The sequence below is a fragment of the Alosa sapidissima genome, chromosome 4 (assembly GCF_018492685.1).
Source record: "Alosa sapidissima isolate fAloSap1 chromosome 4, fAloSap1.pri, whole genome shotgun sequence".
NCBI lineage: Eukaryota > Metazoa > Chordata > Actinopteri > Clupeiformes > Clupeidae > Alosa > Alosa sapidissima.
Genome location: NC_055960.1, coordinates 15,631,624 through 15,650,822, shown reverse-complemented (window position 1 = coordinate 15,650,822; position 19,199 = coordinate 15,631,624). Strand labels below are relative to the sequence as shown.

The following is a 19,199-nucleotide window of genomic DNA, read 5'->3' as shown; positions in this document are numbered from 1 at the left end:
AATAAGAAAACTACTAGGAGGGCTATTTAGTAGAAGTAGTCTTATGATGAAAAGAAACCCAAAGCGAAGAGGCTCAGGGGTGATTCATCCTAAATAGAAAAACCTAGGTTTATGAGATCCTTTTGATATTTATAAAGGACCTCTACGTAGTAGTACAGCGGCTAAGCACCGGAATCGTTCAGTTTTCGCAGAAAGCATGAAACTTGGCACAGTGATACTACTACCCCTAGTGATCAAAAATTGAAATGGACCCCAACACATAGCGCCCTCTAGTGGATGCCACCTTGAATTCAAATATGGCTACCATTCTTAATAGAATTGTTGATACAACTTCAAAATTAAACAAGATAAAAAAAGTCTTTTAAGTTCTAACACTCAATTTTTAGGGTCAAGGAAGCTATTGACATGATTTCCAAACAAACTTGATGTTGGCCATTTTGAAATCCAATATGGCGGATACCAAATGTGAAAATATAGACCATCTCTATTGTTATTCATGATAGAAATATCATTCAAAAACAATTTCACAGTTTGAACAGTCATTTTATCACATGACAAACTCAATAATATACAAGGCATCAAGTATAATTTGGTAAGATTCCAATATGGCCACTATGTGTAAGAAAATAAGCCAATTATTGAAAAATAATGGAAAAAACATCATACTGGATATCTACATTACATTACATTTGGCTGACGCATTTTTAGCCAAAGCGACTTACAACCTGGTAAACAGTTTAACGCTTTTAAAACAATTCTCTCAACAATTCTAGAACAATTTAAAACAATTCAAAAAGGTAGAGTACAATAGGGAAAAGTGCATCAGTGAGTGTTGTTTTTATACAGTCAAGTCAGGTGGTAAGTGCTAGAATTAGCTAGTTGTAAGTAGTGCTACGAGAGGAGATATTCTCTGAAGAGCTGGGTCTTCAGGAGTTCTTTGAAGGTGGAGGGGGATGTCCCTGCTCTAGTAGGAACTGGTAGCTCCTACTAGAGCAGCTAACAAAGTTTGGATTGACCTGAGTGTACCGGTGGCAGAGCTAGATGATGTTCAGTGTTGCAACCTGGCGGTGTTGGATGGACCAAAATATAATGTCCCAGAGGTGTTCAATCGGATTTAAGTCAGGGGAGTGTGGGGGGACAGTCAATGGTATCAATGCCTTCATCCTCCAGGAACTGCCTGCACATTCTCGCTACATGTGTCCAGCCATTGTTGTGCACCAGGAGGAACCCAGGGCCCACTGCACCAATACAGGGTCAGACAATGGGTCTGAAGTTTTCATCCTGATGCCTAAGAGCAGTGAGGGTGCAGTTGTCTTGCCCGTAGAGGTGTGTGCGTCCTTCCAAGGATATCCCTCCTCAGACCATCACTGGCCCACCACCAAACCAGTCATGCTGAATGATGTTGCAGGCAACATTATATTCTCCAAGACATCTTTAGACCTCACATGTGCTCAGGGTGAACCTGGAATCATTTGTGAAAAGCACAGGGCGTCAATGGCGAAACTGCCAATTTTATATTCTATGGCAAATGCCAATTGAGCTGCACGGTGCTGGGCAGTGAGCATAGGTCCTTCCAGAGGCCATCGGGCCCTCAGGCCACCTTCATAAAGTCTGACAGGTCAGAGACATTCACACCAGCGGCCAGGAGGAGGTCATTTTGTAGGGCTCTGGCAGGGCTCCTACTGTTTGTTGTTGCACAAAGGAGCAGATACTGGTCCTGCCCAGCTCTTCTAGAGCAACTGTCTCCTGGAATCTCCAACATGCTCTTGAGACTGCACTGGGAGACACAGCAATCCTTCTAGCAATGGAACGTTTGGTGTGCCATTCTGGAGGAGTTGGACTACCTGTGCAACATTTGTAGGCTCCAGGTACTGGCTTATGCTACCAGTAGTGACACTGACCGTAGCCAAATGTGAAACTAGTGAAAAATCAGTCAAGGAGGATAAATATGGAAAAAGTTCTCATTTGCCACCACCTCTAAAACCATTCCTGTTTTTACGGACCTATTTCCCTTCTTCCTTTCTTGTTTTGGAGAAAGTGGTCCTCAAGCAAGTCTTGGACTTACTATATCAGAACAACCTCAACTTGTATTGAGCTTATGGTGTATCCACCACAAAGCACACCCAAGGACTGGACAATCACTATAAGCCTTAAATTGGTATGCTAATTGGCCCCACCCACCTCAATTGAATTAGGCTAACAGTAGGATGTGTTGGACTGATATACTAATTTATCTAACTATGACTGGGTGTATGTACTAATTTATCTAACTAGGATAGAAGACAAAATAGCTAAATTCCCAAAAGGCAGCATATGTTTCTTTAAGAGACTTGACAGACTCTAGCATCTATGGGTTTTAGCCTCCTCGCTAGCATGCCAGCCTATAAATGTAGAAAAAAAGGGCATCTTTTGGTGGCCATATTTGAAGTCAAGATAGGGGCCACTAGGGAGCACTATGTGTTGGGGTCCATTTAAATTTATCATCACTAGGGGTAGTACTATAACTGTACCAAGTTTCGTGCTTTCTGCAAAAACTGAACGATTCAGGTAAAAATCTGGCCTTAGCCGCTGTACTATAGTGCTCATTGGTGAGGGAAATAACACATTTGTATGTTATTTGTGATGATCTAAGTGTATATTTACACGGTTAGCCTCAAATTACATTGATTTAATCAATGACTAAAATGTCATAAGAGTCGGAACCTCCTACATCATCCTCCAGTGTTTTATATACATTTTGATATCTGATATCTCCACCTAGGAATATCTGTTTTAACTAAATTTAGTGAAGCTTTGCAGAGAAAATTAAATGCTGTGTGCTGTGCTATAAAGAGTGTTGGATGCCTGGGCCAAAGCATCAAAGCCATCCTTGCTCTTGTAAGGCCCGTCTTTTGCCCAAACCATATGCATTTCTAAAGAATGCCTTTTGCATTCAAGTTACATGTGTGGATACCTGTGTTTGATCTGTATTGTCTTAGCTGGCCATGGCCAAAGATCCCCAACACCCGCTCATGCATAAAGTGACTATTTGCTCCTTGTTTTGGCCCCTTTACTGAGAGGTAACTCAGTCCTGGGCCTACTTGATGTCTTATGGTGAGATAGGCCAACCTCATTATCATACAGTATTGCTCTGTAAATATGTGTTGTGAATAATACATTCATGTTTGGTCTTGAATTAATACTTGTAATGTGGTAAACAGTCTGATTATGGTTTCTTTACAATTGAATGTATCTGTGCATAGTTGTAGATTAAGAATTAAACTGTAGCATAAAGTTATGATATCCACCTGGGCCACACCCATCCACCTCAGACAACAACGGCTCTGATGAGTCGGGGGTGGTCCAAGTGAATGATAAAAGTGGAGGCTTTGGTCCTCCTCGCTCTTCTTTCTCCTTTTCCATCTCCACTCTCCTCTTGAGCTAGGCCCTTGTGGCTTGGTCTTCTGCCTCTCTCTCACTCTTCCTTTCTCGCTCTCCCTCTTCCTCTCTCTGTCTCCCCCTCTTCCTCTCTCTGTCTCCCTTTGTCTTTCTCTCCATCTCCCTATCCTCTATTTTTGGATTTGTATTGTTTTATCTGGTGTATCTGTAAATTCATAACTTGTTAACTGGTTAAGTTTATCTCTGTGTTTTGATAAGCTTCCTTTGGTTGTTACTTTGTTACAGTAGACCATGTGAGTTTACTTGTACATCCAACTTAAGTGATATTGGTTACATTTACCTTTAAGGCTTAATGCCTAATAAATTGTTCATTTGCCTACAAATCGGATAATTTCAATTCTCATAGTGTGCCATGCCATTCTCCTCAATAGCTGATAAACTAGTTACTTGGTAATTGATTGGTGATACAAATTATTAATCAAATGGAGTCAGATTGAGGAGTATGTAATAATATCATTGCCATTTAACTCTTCACCCTATTTGTCCACACAAGCTCTTTTAAGCGAGGATAGCCTATAGCTCGACGTCTATGTTTCCGAGGCTATATATAATTTCTCGCGTCTTACACTCTCCCCAATCCACTACAAGTCACAGGAGCACATATGCGAGATGATTGGTATGTTAATTATATCAGATTACATATTCCAGTTTTGGTTTAGATTTTCCAGTTGTAAATTTAATGAAGGCCCCATAGAAAGTATGACCATTTTGCTTAAATACAGGCTAACTGTTTCTCCAAGCTCCCTGCTCCCCATGCTAATAGAACCAGACCCAAGTTATCATGTTCCACATGTAGGCCGCAAACACTGGAAGCCATGCGGACGCTATGTTCCTGCTTCAAGGTAGACACAGATGTGTTTTGACTGTTGTTTGGCTAGGTGTGTCGGCCTTAAGCCCTGCCAGGTCCTGCTTTGAGGCCACAATACACTATGGTGAGCGACTGGCTGAATGGGTGACAGTGAAAGACATACAGGTTCTGAGGGCAGAGAAGGTTCTGGAAAAGGGGGGGAGAGGGGCACAAGTGGCAGAACTTTTAGCTTGGACATATGTATTAAGCATTGCTCCACAATCTCATGCTTCTGGCAGTGACAACACTGACAAGAGTTGAACCATATCGGTTAAATTCATACTTGGGGGCCAGTTTAGCAAAGTTGTAATCTTACCAACAGCAGTGAATTGATCAAATTGTTGATGCTCTGACACACTTTGCTCTAGAACATAGTGTTATACGCCACAACACTTTAGCTAAGGGGATAATTAAAGATAGCTTTTTCTTTCATGGAGGATGAGAGGTTGTTGATGTTCACTTCATTATTCTGAACTAATATTGAACTAATAGGCTCATATGTTTATTAACAACACACCCACTGCAGTTATTATATTGGTATTATTTTTTTTCTCTTCATTGACATGAAAAGGTCTTTACAACCGTTTTCACAGCTACTGTATGCAAACCAATGTCAAGATGATAATGTGGTATGATGACGTTTTTTCCCTTTGTCTATTGTTTCTTTTTCCCCTATAACTGTTTGGTTATTGTTGTTTTATCACTAGTACTCTGTGGTCTGTAAACTTTATTTTCACACCCTGTGAGAAATCAAGACAGCCAGGGCCACTTTTATACATGTAACCATGTTTCATTTGATTCATTTCCTTTATTGGCTTCTATTTGAGAATTGTTGAGAGACATTTCTTATGTGTTTTGGTTTATATTCAGCTTTGCCTAGGTATTATACACATGGTAAAAAGACACAATTACTGCATTGCTCTCAGTTAATTAGTAGGCTCATTCTGATTCAAATCAGATTTGTGCTATTGTTTAGTGTCAAAGGCTTCAAATCTTTTAAAGGGGGACTTGAGAGTATTGGATTCAGAACTTATTATTTTTATACATGTGATCTATGTCCTGATGCCTCTAAATCGGTTGATAATCTGAAAAGGTGGTACACCAATGGGATTATCCCAACCTGATATAGAAATTATATAGACAAGTTTCTGGATAGTTTAGGGGGATTGACCAAATATATTCTTTTTAGTTTTCTAGCTCTTGTTCTAATTGTCATGATGGTTTGCTCTTTGATTTATGTGGTTGTTATTGTATACCAATCATGTGTAGCTATTTTTCACAACTTACGAAGAAATCAGTTAAATCATGTATCTTGTCATGTACCTGCTTATTTGGATCTAACTTTAATGAAACAATTGTATAATCATTTATATTTTATATAGTGGCACTATTTGATGAAATGTTCCAGCCATAAAGGCTGAAAAAGGGGGACTGAGAGAAAGTGGAATAGAACATTATGTCCAATATTTCAATATGTGGTTTAATGTTCTGCATTATGTCCAATATTCCAATATGTGGTTTAATGTTCTGCATTTCTCATCAGTGGGTCACTTTGATACTAAAAGTACGATATCTGTACTGTCCCTGTGTATATCTGTGTGTGACTGTATTTAAAGATAAGCAGGAATATTATGACTTTGCAGTGTTTCACTGTTCTGCATGGCTGCGTCAGTAGCTATCTGCTCCGGATTGCCAGGTTGCCACTAATCAGGGTCTGATTCAGTGTAGTCCACGTGAGATGGGATGACCAACGCCATCTCCCGTCAGCCTGGAAGGATACCTAAACCCTAACTATTTCCTTGTCTAGTTAGAGCAGCTGATGGATCTTTAGGTGAAGTCATGCTGTCTCTCCCTTGATGCGCATCATTGTAAATAAACTCTGTTCCTGATTTTTCATACTATTGGTCTGACTGAGTCTCTATTAAATCTAAATTTGTTTTGACAATTGGTTGACGGTGTTGAGTACGTATTATGAGGAGTATTAGGGCCACACATGAAGAAAAAAATATTTTTGCCATGACTAGATTAAACTCGACATTTTGAGAATAAGGTTGAAATGTCATGTCGACTTTAATCTCGACGTGTCAACATTAAACTCAACATTTTAAGAATAAAGTTAGTTTGGAGAGAGAACGACCGCTCCAAAGTAGGGTAGGCCTAAGCACCGGCACGATTGAAAAGGAGGACGAATGAAACATTCCAGTTTTCTTCGAGTGCAACAACGATAGACATAGACATCATGTGGACAAAACATAGAACATATTAATTTACGTTGCTCAGCCAAATACTTTCCTGTTACGTCCTTTTATCACGGAGTTACAGGCGATGTGATGGTCAAAAGTAAACGTCATTAGCGGTTTATTTATTTATTGTAGGCCTATTATTAAAGAGTGTTTTTCATCTAAAGGTTTGACATGCACTAGATTAGGCATTAGGCATAAGTGCTCTCCCCAATCCCAGACTTTCACATTGCATGTTTGTTTGTAATGGATGCAAAACAGCCAGCTATGCTGAATGTCTATGGAGGGACGATTGAAGCCGTCCTCCTGACCAGGCAACCCCATGTATTCTAAGTAAATGCACACATATCTATGTTTATAGCCTACTATATTTTATGCAGGTGAGATATGGAATAGCAGTTTTAAAAAAAATGAGAGTGACGGCCTGTGGGTCATGAAGGGGAGTTATTTGGATGTGGTGGCCTATACCCACGTAAAAACCGAGTGAAATTTTGTTTTATAGAAACATTATATCATTGGAAACATAATTATTCTAGCTATATATGGCATAGTGCATGGTATTTCCATAACCGCGAGACGCGCTTCACAATGACGACAATGAGTTGTTAACAGACAAGACGCAATCTATCTGAATCTATCAGCAATCTAGCATTAATCTACCTGAAATAACACCTATTTGAAGTAGGCCTATTATTCATGTCACATATTGTGTGTTAGTGTAGGCTACATAGCTTAAACTGTAGGGTATGTTTAAACTGTATTTCGAGTTTAATATCGGCACGTCGAGATTAAAGTAGATATAATATTTCAAATTTATTCTCGAAATGTCGAGTTTAATGTCGACATGGCAATTTTAAAGTCAACATGTCGAGTTTAATCTCGCCATGGCAAAAAAAAAAATGTCTTCATGTGTGGCCCTAATACTCCGTCGTAGTTGAGGGATAGGTGATTTGATTCTGATGTGCCAAATAAACACAGGACAAGAAAGAGTCAAGCCATCAGGTAGGAAGAAGAGAGGAGAAGGAGAGGAGAGGAAAAGGAGAGGAGAAACGAGGAAAAGATTACAGCTATGGCGTCTGTTTATGAGTAGCCTATTAGCCTACACATGTAATGAAATAGGCTAACATTAATTAAACTGTATGGTTGTTAGCCTCTTGCTATGTTGCTAGCTGTGCTTTTATACATAGGACAACAGTAGTTTTAAAGGAACAGTATGTAAGATTGTGGCCAAAACTGGTACTGCAATCAAAGATTGTTAAGGCGGAGCAAGATACTTCGTCGTAGTTCATGTCTATGGGCGCGAAATGGGGATCGAATCCTGTCTGCATAAAGAGGCGTGTCGATGACGTATTGACGAGCGTAAGTTGCAACCGGCCAACAGCAGCGGCAGAAATAACCGGCGCACACCTGATATAAGGTTGATTTTCTCCAGACTGGATTGCTCAAAAATGCTAAAAATGTACCTGAAATGTTCAGAAGGGTTTGAGGATCATGAAAATGTGCCCGAAATTCACATTCCTAACTCTATAGAACCAAGACCTTAGCATATGTGGTGAAATTCTGAGCTATGCCCATAGACTTCAATGGAGCAGTCGCTGCCTCTGCTCTGCATAAAGGGGGATTTTGACCCCCCCCCCACCTCATGCGATCCGGGTTCCCGGAAGTGGCTCCTGATGAAATATCTTGCTCCGCCTTAACAATCTTGGCTGCAATCACTTTCAAATTACTGTAGAGCGGTGTATCCCCTCCCCCTCCCCCCTGACTAGCAGAGCTGGCAACCTTGATGCCGAAACACTAGCCTTCGTGATTAGTAGACAGGTGGAGGGTGGCGCATCAGGCCAAAACACAACATGACAACATCAACATCAGTTGAGGGCTGCAACTTCACTTTTTAAATGAGAATATCCTGGTCGGACTACTGTTGTCAGTGATATAAGTATTTGAAATGAACATGATTTCTTAATGTCTAGTGACATATCAGGGCCATTTTATGATTAATTAAAATACATTTCTTACATATGGTTCCTTTAAGTTGACCAAAATATGTGGGCGCTGGGGGGGGGTACACTTGCTGCTATGGTGTCTGCACAATCTGTTACAGACTGTCAGAGACTAATGACTTCATCTGCTAAATGACATCCAGTACATGGGCAGGACCGTGTGCCTTTTGAGTTACAAAACTATGACATCAACTACTTTCTTTCTTTTGTTAATCAAAAATAACAACGTTATTCCTATTCGCAATTTCAAGACGGTGTGTAATGACAACAGCCAGCAAGTAAACAAAATGATAGATTTGCTATTAATATCAGCCAATCGTTCTCACCCTTTTTTGTCGAAGTTCAGCTTGTCTCTGCGCATTTTCTTTGAAGTGTCGAACGTTTGGCACACCAGGATCCTTTCTGCTTCCCTGGGTGCTGGTTTGCCCTCCATCCTTGCTCTGACAAATAACGTTACAATTAATCGCTATGTGCGACAGTACATTACCATACCAACACTCGACAACTCGCCAATACTGTACCTAAATAGACACAGGCCACAGCATTACTGTTCACAAGTAAATAACACATATTGCATTCTGCTAGTATTGCATTCAACAACATGCACATCTGCTACCGATGCTCCTTAGCCATCAGTGAACTGGTAGTAACCCATAAAACACTTCACGCTAGTTACCTTTTTACCGATGAAACCAAGCCTTTTCGCTCTTTTTTGTTCTGAAAGACAGTTGGCAAAGTTACAAATACTGTGTAAATTACTCTTATAGGAACCTAGAAATCACATGTTACAGTTAAAAAAAAAAACATACTTACTAGCTTTGGACATAATTGCACGTGTTGACACTGGAGCGCAGCCTGATACAGGGAACGCCACACTCTAACGGATGTGACGACATGACCAGTTTTGCGTCTGGTTTTCTTTGTCAAAATAAAAGCATGTAAAGGAGTCGACACTCCGGGGAGTCAAAGCAAAGATTCTAGAACAGAGCTCTGTTCTAGAATCTTTGGTTGAAAGCCCGAACTCGGGGAAACTCACGGCACAAGCAGAGAATGTCTAATAAGGGGAGAACTGCCACTCCCGGAAAACCGGTTTCTAAACTGGTTGCACTTCCTTCTGTGGTTCCACATGAGGGCGCTCGTCCACGAGTGCAGAATGCATGGAGGTCTATGGAGCTGTACCCCTCAAAATCCACTTTATTCGGGATATAATTTTTTTTCAAGTAATTTGAGTATTGTATTCGAAAGGGGAGGCAAAGAAAATACACTTGGTTGAGTATTATATTTTTTAAAGTCACTTAATTGTTCTTAAAAGCCTTTCAAATGTGTCAATGACGTCATTCATTAGCACAATGCTAGCGTGTTATGTGCAACAACGACCCAACCTGTAAGAAATCAAAAGGACATAAGTACTCGTTCATTCAACTTTTGACCTATAACCCATGTTGAAGTTATACAAACTTCAATCAAATCTGAGATTTGTCAACGACAATCAGGTGAAAGAGACAATTTTAGCCGTCTAACTCCATTGGCTCCCATTCATTCTGCACTCATGGCGATCGCCCCCAGTGGAACTCTGGTGGAACTGCATCCAAAATTCGGTACAATGGGACTTAATACGGAGTGGCAAGGCTCTCCGTAGACGGGCTCTGGCACAAGCAAAGATTGTTAAGTAACAACCATAGACTGTATATAGTTCTATATATACAGTCTATGGTAACAACAGTGTCACTCCCCGATGTGAGTCACGCATGCTCAGATTGATAGATTTTACGGCATAACGCCAAGGGATCCGACTGAAATCCATAAAATAATTAACTTTTCTGTTTGAAAAACGTTTTAGCTATCTAAGATTGTTTGATTTCTAACGTTAGCAAACGCCATTCAAATGACAGCCTTTGTTGTGCTTGATTGCTTACTTACTTGCCAGCAGTGAACAAACTTCGTTATGTAGGTCAATTTTTATTGATATTACAGAAGTCTCTCGCTAGCAGGCTACTTCAGCCTCTAATCTAGAACTGACATTAGAGATCATGCCGTGAAAATGTGATGCCTTACGCTAAATAATACATTACTGCTGTGTAGGCTAATGTCATTATTCTGTGGCTAACAGCACAGGTAGTCGCAAAGTGACGCATGTGACTCATATCGGGGAATGACAACAGAGCCCATCTACGGAGAGCCTCTAGCCTGACGAGCCAGACCCACATTACGCCGGTGATCCACTAGCATGCGATGCGAACAATGCAACGCAGTATCCCTATTCATTTCTATGATAAGCAAATTCCGCACCCGCATAGGTTTCTGGGTATGCGGTGCGACGAGTGCTGTGGCTGCGGCGCGTCAAAAAGTTCAGCAATCCCCAACTTTATGCAAATGAATCCGTCCATCGCGAGGCGATCCAATAGTAGAGCAAAACGCAGGGGAGGTCCATCATCACGTAGCCTAAACAAAACCTAATTTTCCGGTAGTGTGGTTACCGCCAACGTACAGAAACATGTCAGATGAGAAAAAATAATCATAGCAGTGTCTACATTTCCGTGTTTGTATGATGTGTGGCTAGAATCCTACAGGGACAACTTCATGATGAAATGACCACCCAACTTGCAAACTAATTTATAGTGACTTTCCCTCTATAATTTCAAAACAGTGGAGGGAAACATTTTGTTTGGTTGTTTACTAGGCTACCTGCTCTTGCCCTGCCGTTACACATCTACAAAAGGGAACGCCCATCAAAGCGTCTTCATGGAGGGTTGCGTTGCGATTTGGGGAGTTCGCATAGCATGCTAGTGGATCACAGGCGTTAAAATGTAGGGTCTGGACACTCACCTTTCACAGTGCTCAGTCCGAGGGGCGGGATAATCAGTTGTCTTTCAAATTCCCTCTGCACGCAATAGGACAGCGGCAGCGCTATGAGTCCCATGCGTTTCCCACCAGCTAAAGCTAGCTAAATGGCTAGTTCAAACGTTTGCCTATACTTAATAAAAGCTTAACTCTTGTCACACTGTTCGCCAGCAGCAACATCCATCTTATTTGTTTTCAAGTAGCAGGGAATTCAAGCCAAACCGTTGCAACTCTGCCATCAATCATTATGTTAAGCCCACCTAACGACTCTATACACGATTTCATTGGCCTGATTAAGTTTCGATTTCTGGAGCTCACAAGCCAACGGAGAGTTGCTAGACTGGCAGCAAATGTAATTTGTGGCTGCCAGGGGCACGTCTAGATTTCTAGGCTAGAGAGCCTCCCCACTCTCTATTAATCCCATACAAACTTGGCTGCAGTTCACCAGAGTTCACCTAGATGGCGATCACGGGCGAATCCAAAATACATGGGGTCCTATGGAGCTACATGGCTACATTTATTGTTTTCACCTATTTAACAACTGAAACCCTCAGATTTGATTTTTCGCAAAATGGATATGGATTATCAATCAAAAGTGAAATAATCCGGGAGTCATGTCCTTTCGTTTTCTTACAGGTTGGGTCGTTGTTGCCCATAACACGCTAGCATTGATGCTATGCTATGCTATGATCATGCTAATGAATGACGTCATTGACACGTTTGAAAGGCTTTTTAGAACAATTAAGTGACTTTAAAAAAATATAATACTCAACCAAGTGTATTGTCTTTGCCTCCCCTTTCGAATACAATATTCAAATTACTTGAAAAAAAATTATATCCCGAGAAAAGTGGATTTTGAGGGGTACAGCTCCATAGACCTCCATTCATTCTGGACTCGCCCGCGAGCACCCCTAGATGCAGTACTACACCGGAAGCGTTCCGAGAGTGAAGGTTCTCCCCTTATCAGAGCCCGTCTACGGAGAGCCTTGGCACTTCCTATTAAGCCTCATTGTATCGACATTGGTTACAGTTCCTTTAGAATTCCACTGGGGGTGATCGCGGGCAAGTGCAGGTTGAATGGGGGTCTATGGAGCTAGACGGCTAAATGTATCTCTTTCACCTGCTTGTCGTAGAAGAATCGTAGATTTTATTGTAGTTTATGCAGGTTCAATATAGATTTTATATCTAAAGTTGAATGAACGAGTACTTATGTCCTTTTCATTTCTTACAGGTTGGGTCGTTGTTGCCCATATCACGCTAGCATTGTGCTAATGAATGACGTCATTGACATATTTGAAAGGCTTTTTAGAAGACTTACGTGACTTCAAAAAATATAACAATCAACAGTGTGTATTTTCATTGCCTCTCCAAATAACAATTCAAACTCTCTGGCTAAATCGGAGGGGGAACGTTAAAAACATCAAAAGACAAAACTGATGGGCTTCTATCACTAGTATCACCTAAATGTCTGACTATGAGATGTTTTAAGCCTGCAGCAAACATACAGTCCTAAACTCCTGTTAATAAATTATGTCAGTTCAATTTATATTACCCTGATAACCTAGTTGCCTTAATGCTATCCCTGCTATCTAGCATTACAGGTTGCTATGCTAGTTGTCAGTTTGGTTCTGGCTCAGTAGCTAGCGCTATATCAGTAGGGAATTTATAAAAAATAAGTTGGGGGGAAACCCCCCAAACCCCCTTAAAGGTCTCATCTCATCGTTTTTTCATTAATTTTGCCATGGTCTCTAGTATTAATGAATGCCCTGTGAGCCGGTTTTGGTGAAAAAAAAATGCTCTCCTGCGTCTATTTCATGCTGTTCTAATTTGGTGGGGAAGGTGGGAGGGGAGGAACGACAGGATTTGCCTCTTGCTCATGAATATTCATGAAATGTTAATGACCTCGCCTCTGATTGGCTAACAGTACTGTAACGCTCCCTCCAGTGCGTCCTCATCCAATTCTGCCTGTGCTATGCTCCATATTCAACTTTACAGTGCTAAAACCTGGCTAAAACTCGAGTCAAAACTGTTGCACAAAATGTCTTCGGAGATACAACTTCATGTGTTTGATCCTAGTATCCGAGTAGGAAGAAGAACCGCTTCCTGATTGTTTGTCGGTAACAATTGCATGTCAGCTTAAAATTTCTCCTAAAAGAGGTAAACGTTTGTGGCAATCGTCATCTTGCATTCAAGTAATAAACAGTTGGAAACGTTTTAAAATAAAGACCTATTTCTTTACAGTCAAAAGTCTTTGCAATCTTCCTAGAGATATTTTACTTCACAACACTGGTTATAAGCACCCTAAATGCAGTTCAGCCACTGACCTAGCTAATTGCTAATTGTATGCTATCGGAATAGATAGTTATGGTTTGAATTCCATGATATTATCATTGAAAGACCACTTGGTTATAACTCAATATATATATAGATCTAAATGCAAACACACTTACCTACTCCTAGCTATATTTCGCTGGAATTGCACCAGAATGCCTACAGAAGCAGAGAACGTGTGCTGGAAGACTTCTCCAGTAATGAGTATAAACTATGGCTTTAGGCCTAATAGCCTACATTGCCTACATTGGCAGAGGTTAGCCTACTCAAGTTTTCTGTCACGAATGACCCTTAGGAAAAAGTACTATAGGAATCTTATAGTATAAGACTAGAAAAACTATAGCAGTTATAGGGTATTATAGAGTTATTAGTAGTACTTCTACAGTATGTCCCAAAATACGTATTCCTATAAGATTACTATAATATTTTGTCCCAAAATACTATAAGATTCCTATACTACTTTTTCATAAGGGGATTGCTCATGTGGTTAGAAAAATGGGCAACACCAGTACCCCTGTTGTCTGTATGACCCTGTACCCAGGATTAGAACCAGTCTGCCTTAACATAATGTACTCCCTTCAAAATGCACTAAACATTCGACTATGACTACTATGGCCCCCTGTGAGACAGAAGATATGAAAGGTAAAATAAACCTTTAGCCTAAAAGGGACAAAAACTGATGCAACTCCTAAAACTAATATACAAAACAGGTCAATTTTCAATAAATAGCTTTATTATATTTACATACAGTGGTACTCAAATTGTGGTCCGCAAGCTCTCTCAAGTGTTCCACAAGTAGATGTGGTAAAATATAATAGATGAGTTGTTTGCAATATTGAGCCAACTTGTATGTACAGTAAATCCAAACAGTTTTTTGTTTAAATTATTATTGTTTAAGTGGTCCTTGGTCTGAAAAAGTTTGAGAAACACTGACAAATAGTAATATTGTCTATTAAAATAATGCAAACACAAAACAAGACCATCCAAACTATGCACAGAATTAACAATGTCTTCTTTTTGCCAGACGATGCAGACATCTGGCCTACAGATCCTTTGTAAGATGGTGCTGGGATTATTTAGGAAAAAAGGTCTGAGTTGTTGTTTCGGCTTGTGTTGTCCTGGGTATCCGAAGGGACAACACACAAAACACATTCGTTGGCTGTGATGATTCTAATACATTGCTCATTGATTGCGCTGGGCCATAGGTGGAGCCATCAGGGGGGTATTCCAGAAAGCAGGTTTACTGGCTTAACTGGGTATGTTAACCCAGAGTAAACGGTAAACCTGGGATTTCAGTTCCAGAAAGCTCAAAAATGATCAGGCTATGTAAGTAACTATGGTAACATAGGCTCTGAACTTAACCTGGTAGGGGGTAGGTTTTGTTCAGGTTATGTTCAATTGTTCGGTTATTTCAGTGCATGTTCAATCAGGCCGCTATTTTTACACTTGTCACACAATGGCGTTTCATTTTGACGAAGGTCCGATTGACAAAGAAGCACAAAATCATGTAATATTCATCCGTGCAATTTACCGTGAGAGGGCGATAAGACCACGACATCACATGAAAGCCTATCTATTCTTTTCCAAACGAGTGCTTCAAGAGCGCTAGAGTTTTTCAGCTGAATCCTAAATATAGGCTACTTGAAAAGCATTCTCTATCCCTACATTACGCATGGTGGATTAGAATAGAATAAAATATATCTTTAATGTAGCTAGCCTACACCATAGTGGACATTTGTGTTTGGCTTACCAGACAGATGGACAAACAACATCTCAGACACATTGAAGATATAATTAAAACAAGTACAGTACAAAAAAGAGGAAACATAGCCTATAGAAAATGAATACATAAGATTAACTATAGCTGTACAGCTCAGCCGGGTAGGCTATGCATGTTGTCAAGTTTGGTTAAGAATGCTGATGGCATTTGGGATAAAATATTTTTTAATAGGCTACACACGCTCTCCGACTGGGAGTTGTTGTAGTGTTGGAGACGCAGAGCATATCGGCAAGCTGTCAGTCGGTGCGTAAAGTTTGCCTTGCGCTAAAGCAGTTCTTGCGCAACTTCATTCGTTTTCCTGGACACAAACCCACGAGGATCATTAAAATGTAGTTTCACCAACTGGCAGGTCATCATCACTTATAAACTTTTCCAAATGTGCACCGAAATGTGTCCAATAGGCTACCCATGCCTTCCGACATTACCCTTCCGATGATGGAGCGCAAAAGTTTAACTTGGCCCACAGCTGCAGAACCCGCGTTAAAATAGAAAATTACATTTGGGATTCTCAAATAATTCTATGGCCCACTCAATCTGTGACAAGGTAGGCTAGTTTAAGAAAGCATCATTCAAAGCTCAGTCCAGTGAATTATTTAATTGTGCTTTTGACATTAAATAGGCTATCTTAAACATACGCATTTACACGGTCAGTTAGGCTATTCTCTGCCAAGCAAGGTCTCGGACGCAGGCGCTTAAGTATTACTCTTTTTTTGTTATTACAGTTCTCTCCTCCTCGTAAGCCTCGACTACTCCGCCTCTGAAAAATACAGTGCTCTTCCTTTCGCCGGTTTCACTCATGGTTTCGACTCTCAATAGATGATGCCTTTATAAGTTCGCCGTGAACGCGCACAACTCTAGGTTATCTAACACAGGGTTGATTGAACTAACTGGTAACCGGTGTTTTGGAACCGACAGCTCGGGTTTAGTCGCCACAGGTTCAGACAACCCAGAGGTTAAGTTTTATCTCAGTGTTTGTTAAACCTCCTTTCTGGAATACCCCTCTGGTGTTATTGTGGAGATGTCACTTTCATCCTTCTCCTCTTGATCAACCCGAGGTCTTCTAGCTGGCCTTGGATGAACAGGCTTGATGGGAGTAGAGGTAGAAGGCCCCCATGTCCATGGTGTATCCGAAGTGCTTGTATAAATACTCATACTTTTCATGAAGTATTCTGTTTGGGTACCTAAAGTAAATAAATGTGTATTACTGTCAAGTTACAAGATACTAATAGTACACAGGACATTCACTATCTCACACAAAACTGTACTGGCACAATGGAAACAAAAATATTTTAGTGACTGTGGTAAGGCGTATGATTTACTAAGTAGCACACCCACAAGAAGACATTCAGTAATATCAATTATATCTGTTATGCAATTCATGGGTTTCATCAGGTCTATTTACACAGGTGTATTAATCAAGCACCATGCAGTCTGCATTCATAATCGAGGTACTTGATTTTATACACCTGTGGAAAGTGACCTGATGAAACCCATGAATTGACTTTCCCAAACATTGACGAGCACATAAGAACCTGTATTAGCCTACTAGAAAAAGACTTCTAGAAACTAACTAGCACAACAATAAAAGTTAGATCACCTTTGCTTCTAACGTGATGACCTAATAGAAAGCTGTGTAGCCCAACATGAGGATGTGCTCTGGAAGACATACAAAACACTAAGTAAACAGCAAGTAACAAAACATCATTGTAGGCCTACAAAGGCCAATGTAATAATGGCAAGAAGACATAAATTAGACTGAAGTGTAAATACCTGGGCTCTAGTGATAGCAACTTAGCCTAATAGTGCACGGGTATTGATGATTTTCCCTGTTTAGACTAGAACAATACCAGTCCTTAGTTGAGCATAAGATATTGTTGCCAATATTATTATTTGTGGTTTAACGCCTAGGTTAGAAGATTATAGGTTCAACAAGCTAAATCTCTGGGTAGTGTGGTCATACAGTTTCTTATGAGTGTAGCTACACCAGGCACGTAACTGAAGCATTCCGTTCGCGTTGCGTCTTCTGCAACAATTAGCTTCCAATAGGTCTAATCCATAGACTGTATAGAATTTGGAGATACTCACCTCATTAGAAAGCATTAGGCACTGAAGTAAATCCCTAACACTGTCAAGGAAAATGGTTAATTATTGCCGTGTTTTAGGTTGTACCAATAGGTCAGACCAGGGGCGGACCTGCCATTAGGCATGGTCAGGCAATTGCCTGGGGCCTCGTCATCCCCGGCCGTATCGTATTTCGTTTTTTTTTTTTTTTTTTTAAATAAATGATCACCGCATCCAAACAATATATTCTAATCCATAATAAAGATTGAAAAAATATTTTGCCTCATGATTGCTCATAAACTCATCATAAAATCAAATGACTGCAGGTCCGCTTCCTGTCACCATAGCAGCAATAGCTATCTGAACGAGGTCTTGGTGAGGTGTGGAGTTGAGCGATTGACAGCCAGCCATGAAACGTTTCCAGAGTGGAAGTGATAAAAGGGGGAGGAAAGAAAAAGGGAGGAGGAAGAATTTAGAAAGAAATTGCCTAAATTAACCAACTTCTTCCAGTCGAAGAATTCTTCCACGGAAGAAAGTAATTTGGATAGCTCTTGCACTAGGCCTACATATTCTTCTACTGATGATGATGATGATTATAATGTTGATCTAGCTGCTAAGTGAAACAGTCGTGAGGGGCAAGATCACTGTTACTGCCGAAGTCCGCACTGGTGCTGTTGGTGCGGCTACGGACACCATTTCAGTAGCAGAAGCTTTGGGTGCAAACGAAACCAGTAGGCCTACGTGAGTAGCCCTAACACGATACAGTTATCAGTGACGACCCTGCATTATGGCCAGACACCATTAAAACCGTTAAAAAAGGCCCTGTGCAAATTAAGAACTTTGAATTCCCCAAAAATGCAGATAAACCACCCAGAAGATTCACGGTTGAACATTATTACATGACCATGAAAAATGGAGAAAAAATAAAGAAAATGACTAGTTTATTCGGTCAGTGCAGACGCTGTTTATTTTTTTGGATGTCGGCTTTTTGGAAGATCGAACACCTCACTTAGTTCGCACGCACACACTCACTCTCACTCTCTCTCTCTCCCTCTCTTCTACACATAGCCTACACAGACAGACTCTCATACATAGCTACATAGAGTATATTCACACACAGAGACCCCAAACCCCTAGCCTACACTCTCTCTCTCTCTCTCTCTCTCTCTCTCTCTCTCTCTCTCACACACACGCACACACACACTCACACCATTCATAATTGTAATACTTTCAAAGGTTTTGACTTATGTTTTTTGATTGTCATCTATGGCAATAAATATTTGTTGTATTTGAGTATGCCTCAGCGTCCCATTATTACAGACAAAAGTGTGTTTTAGTTTTAGGGTTGTGTGTGTGTGTGGGGCGGGGGGGGGGGGGGGGGGGTGCTCGGAGGGGCCTCGGGATCCTTTGCCTTGGGCCTCAAAGTGTCCAGGTCCGCCCCTGGGTCAGACTGAGAAAAACATCTGGTGTAGGTATCGACTTCCAAACGTTATTAAAAAACCAGGGAGAAGGGACAATAATGGCAGAAGTTATCAGAGGAAGGGGGGCGCTTGTGGTTGAACTTGCTACTTCGTCTCCCTTACCCAACTCATATGGATCTGCGCTGCCAATAATCCGTAATTTCTCGAAATATCACGCCCAATTTCTCGAAATATCACGCC

The 19,199-nt window shown here is 40.7% G+C and overlaps 1 protein-coding gene across 2 annotated transcripts in view; it reads right to left on the bottom strand.

Moving 5' to 3' along the window:
* The window catches only part of gnl3l (guanine nucleotide binding protein-like 3 (nucleolar)-like), a 32,734-nt gene extending 23,041 nt beyond the window's left edge, over positions 1 to 9,693 (bottom strand). Inside the window, exons 1-3 of one of the 2 annotated variants that reach the window (XM_042089435.1) lie at positions 9,339 to 9,693; positions 9,202 to 9,242; positions 8,852 to 8,965 (exon numbers count right to left, since the gene is read on the bottom strand). In XM_042089435.1, the coding sequence (XP_041945369.1) occupies positions 8,852 to 8,965; positions 9,202 to 9,242; positions 9,339 to 9,351 (168 nt within the window). In that variant the 5' untranslated portion in view covers positions 9,352 to 9,693. The remainder of the gene's footprint in view (positions 1 to 8,851; positions 8,966 to 9,201; positions 9,243 to 9,338) is intronic. The other variant, XM_042089436.1, reaches the window with a different exon arrangement.
* Positions 9,694 to 19,199: the final 9,506 nt, after the last annotated feature.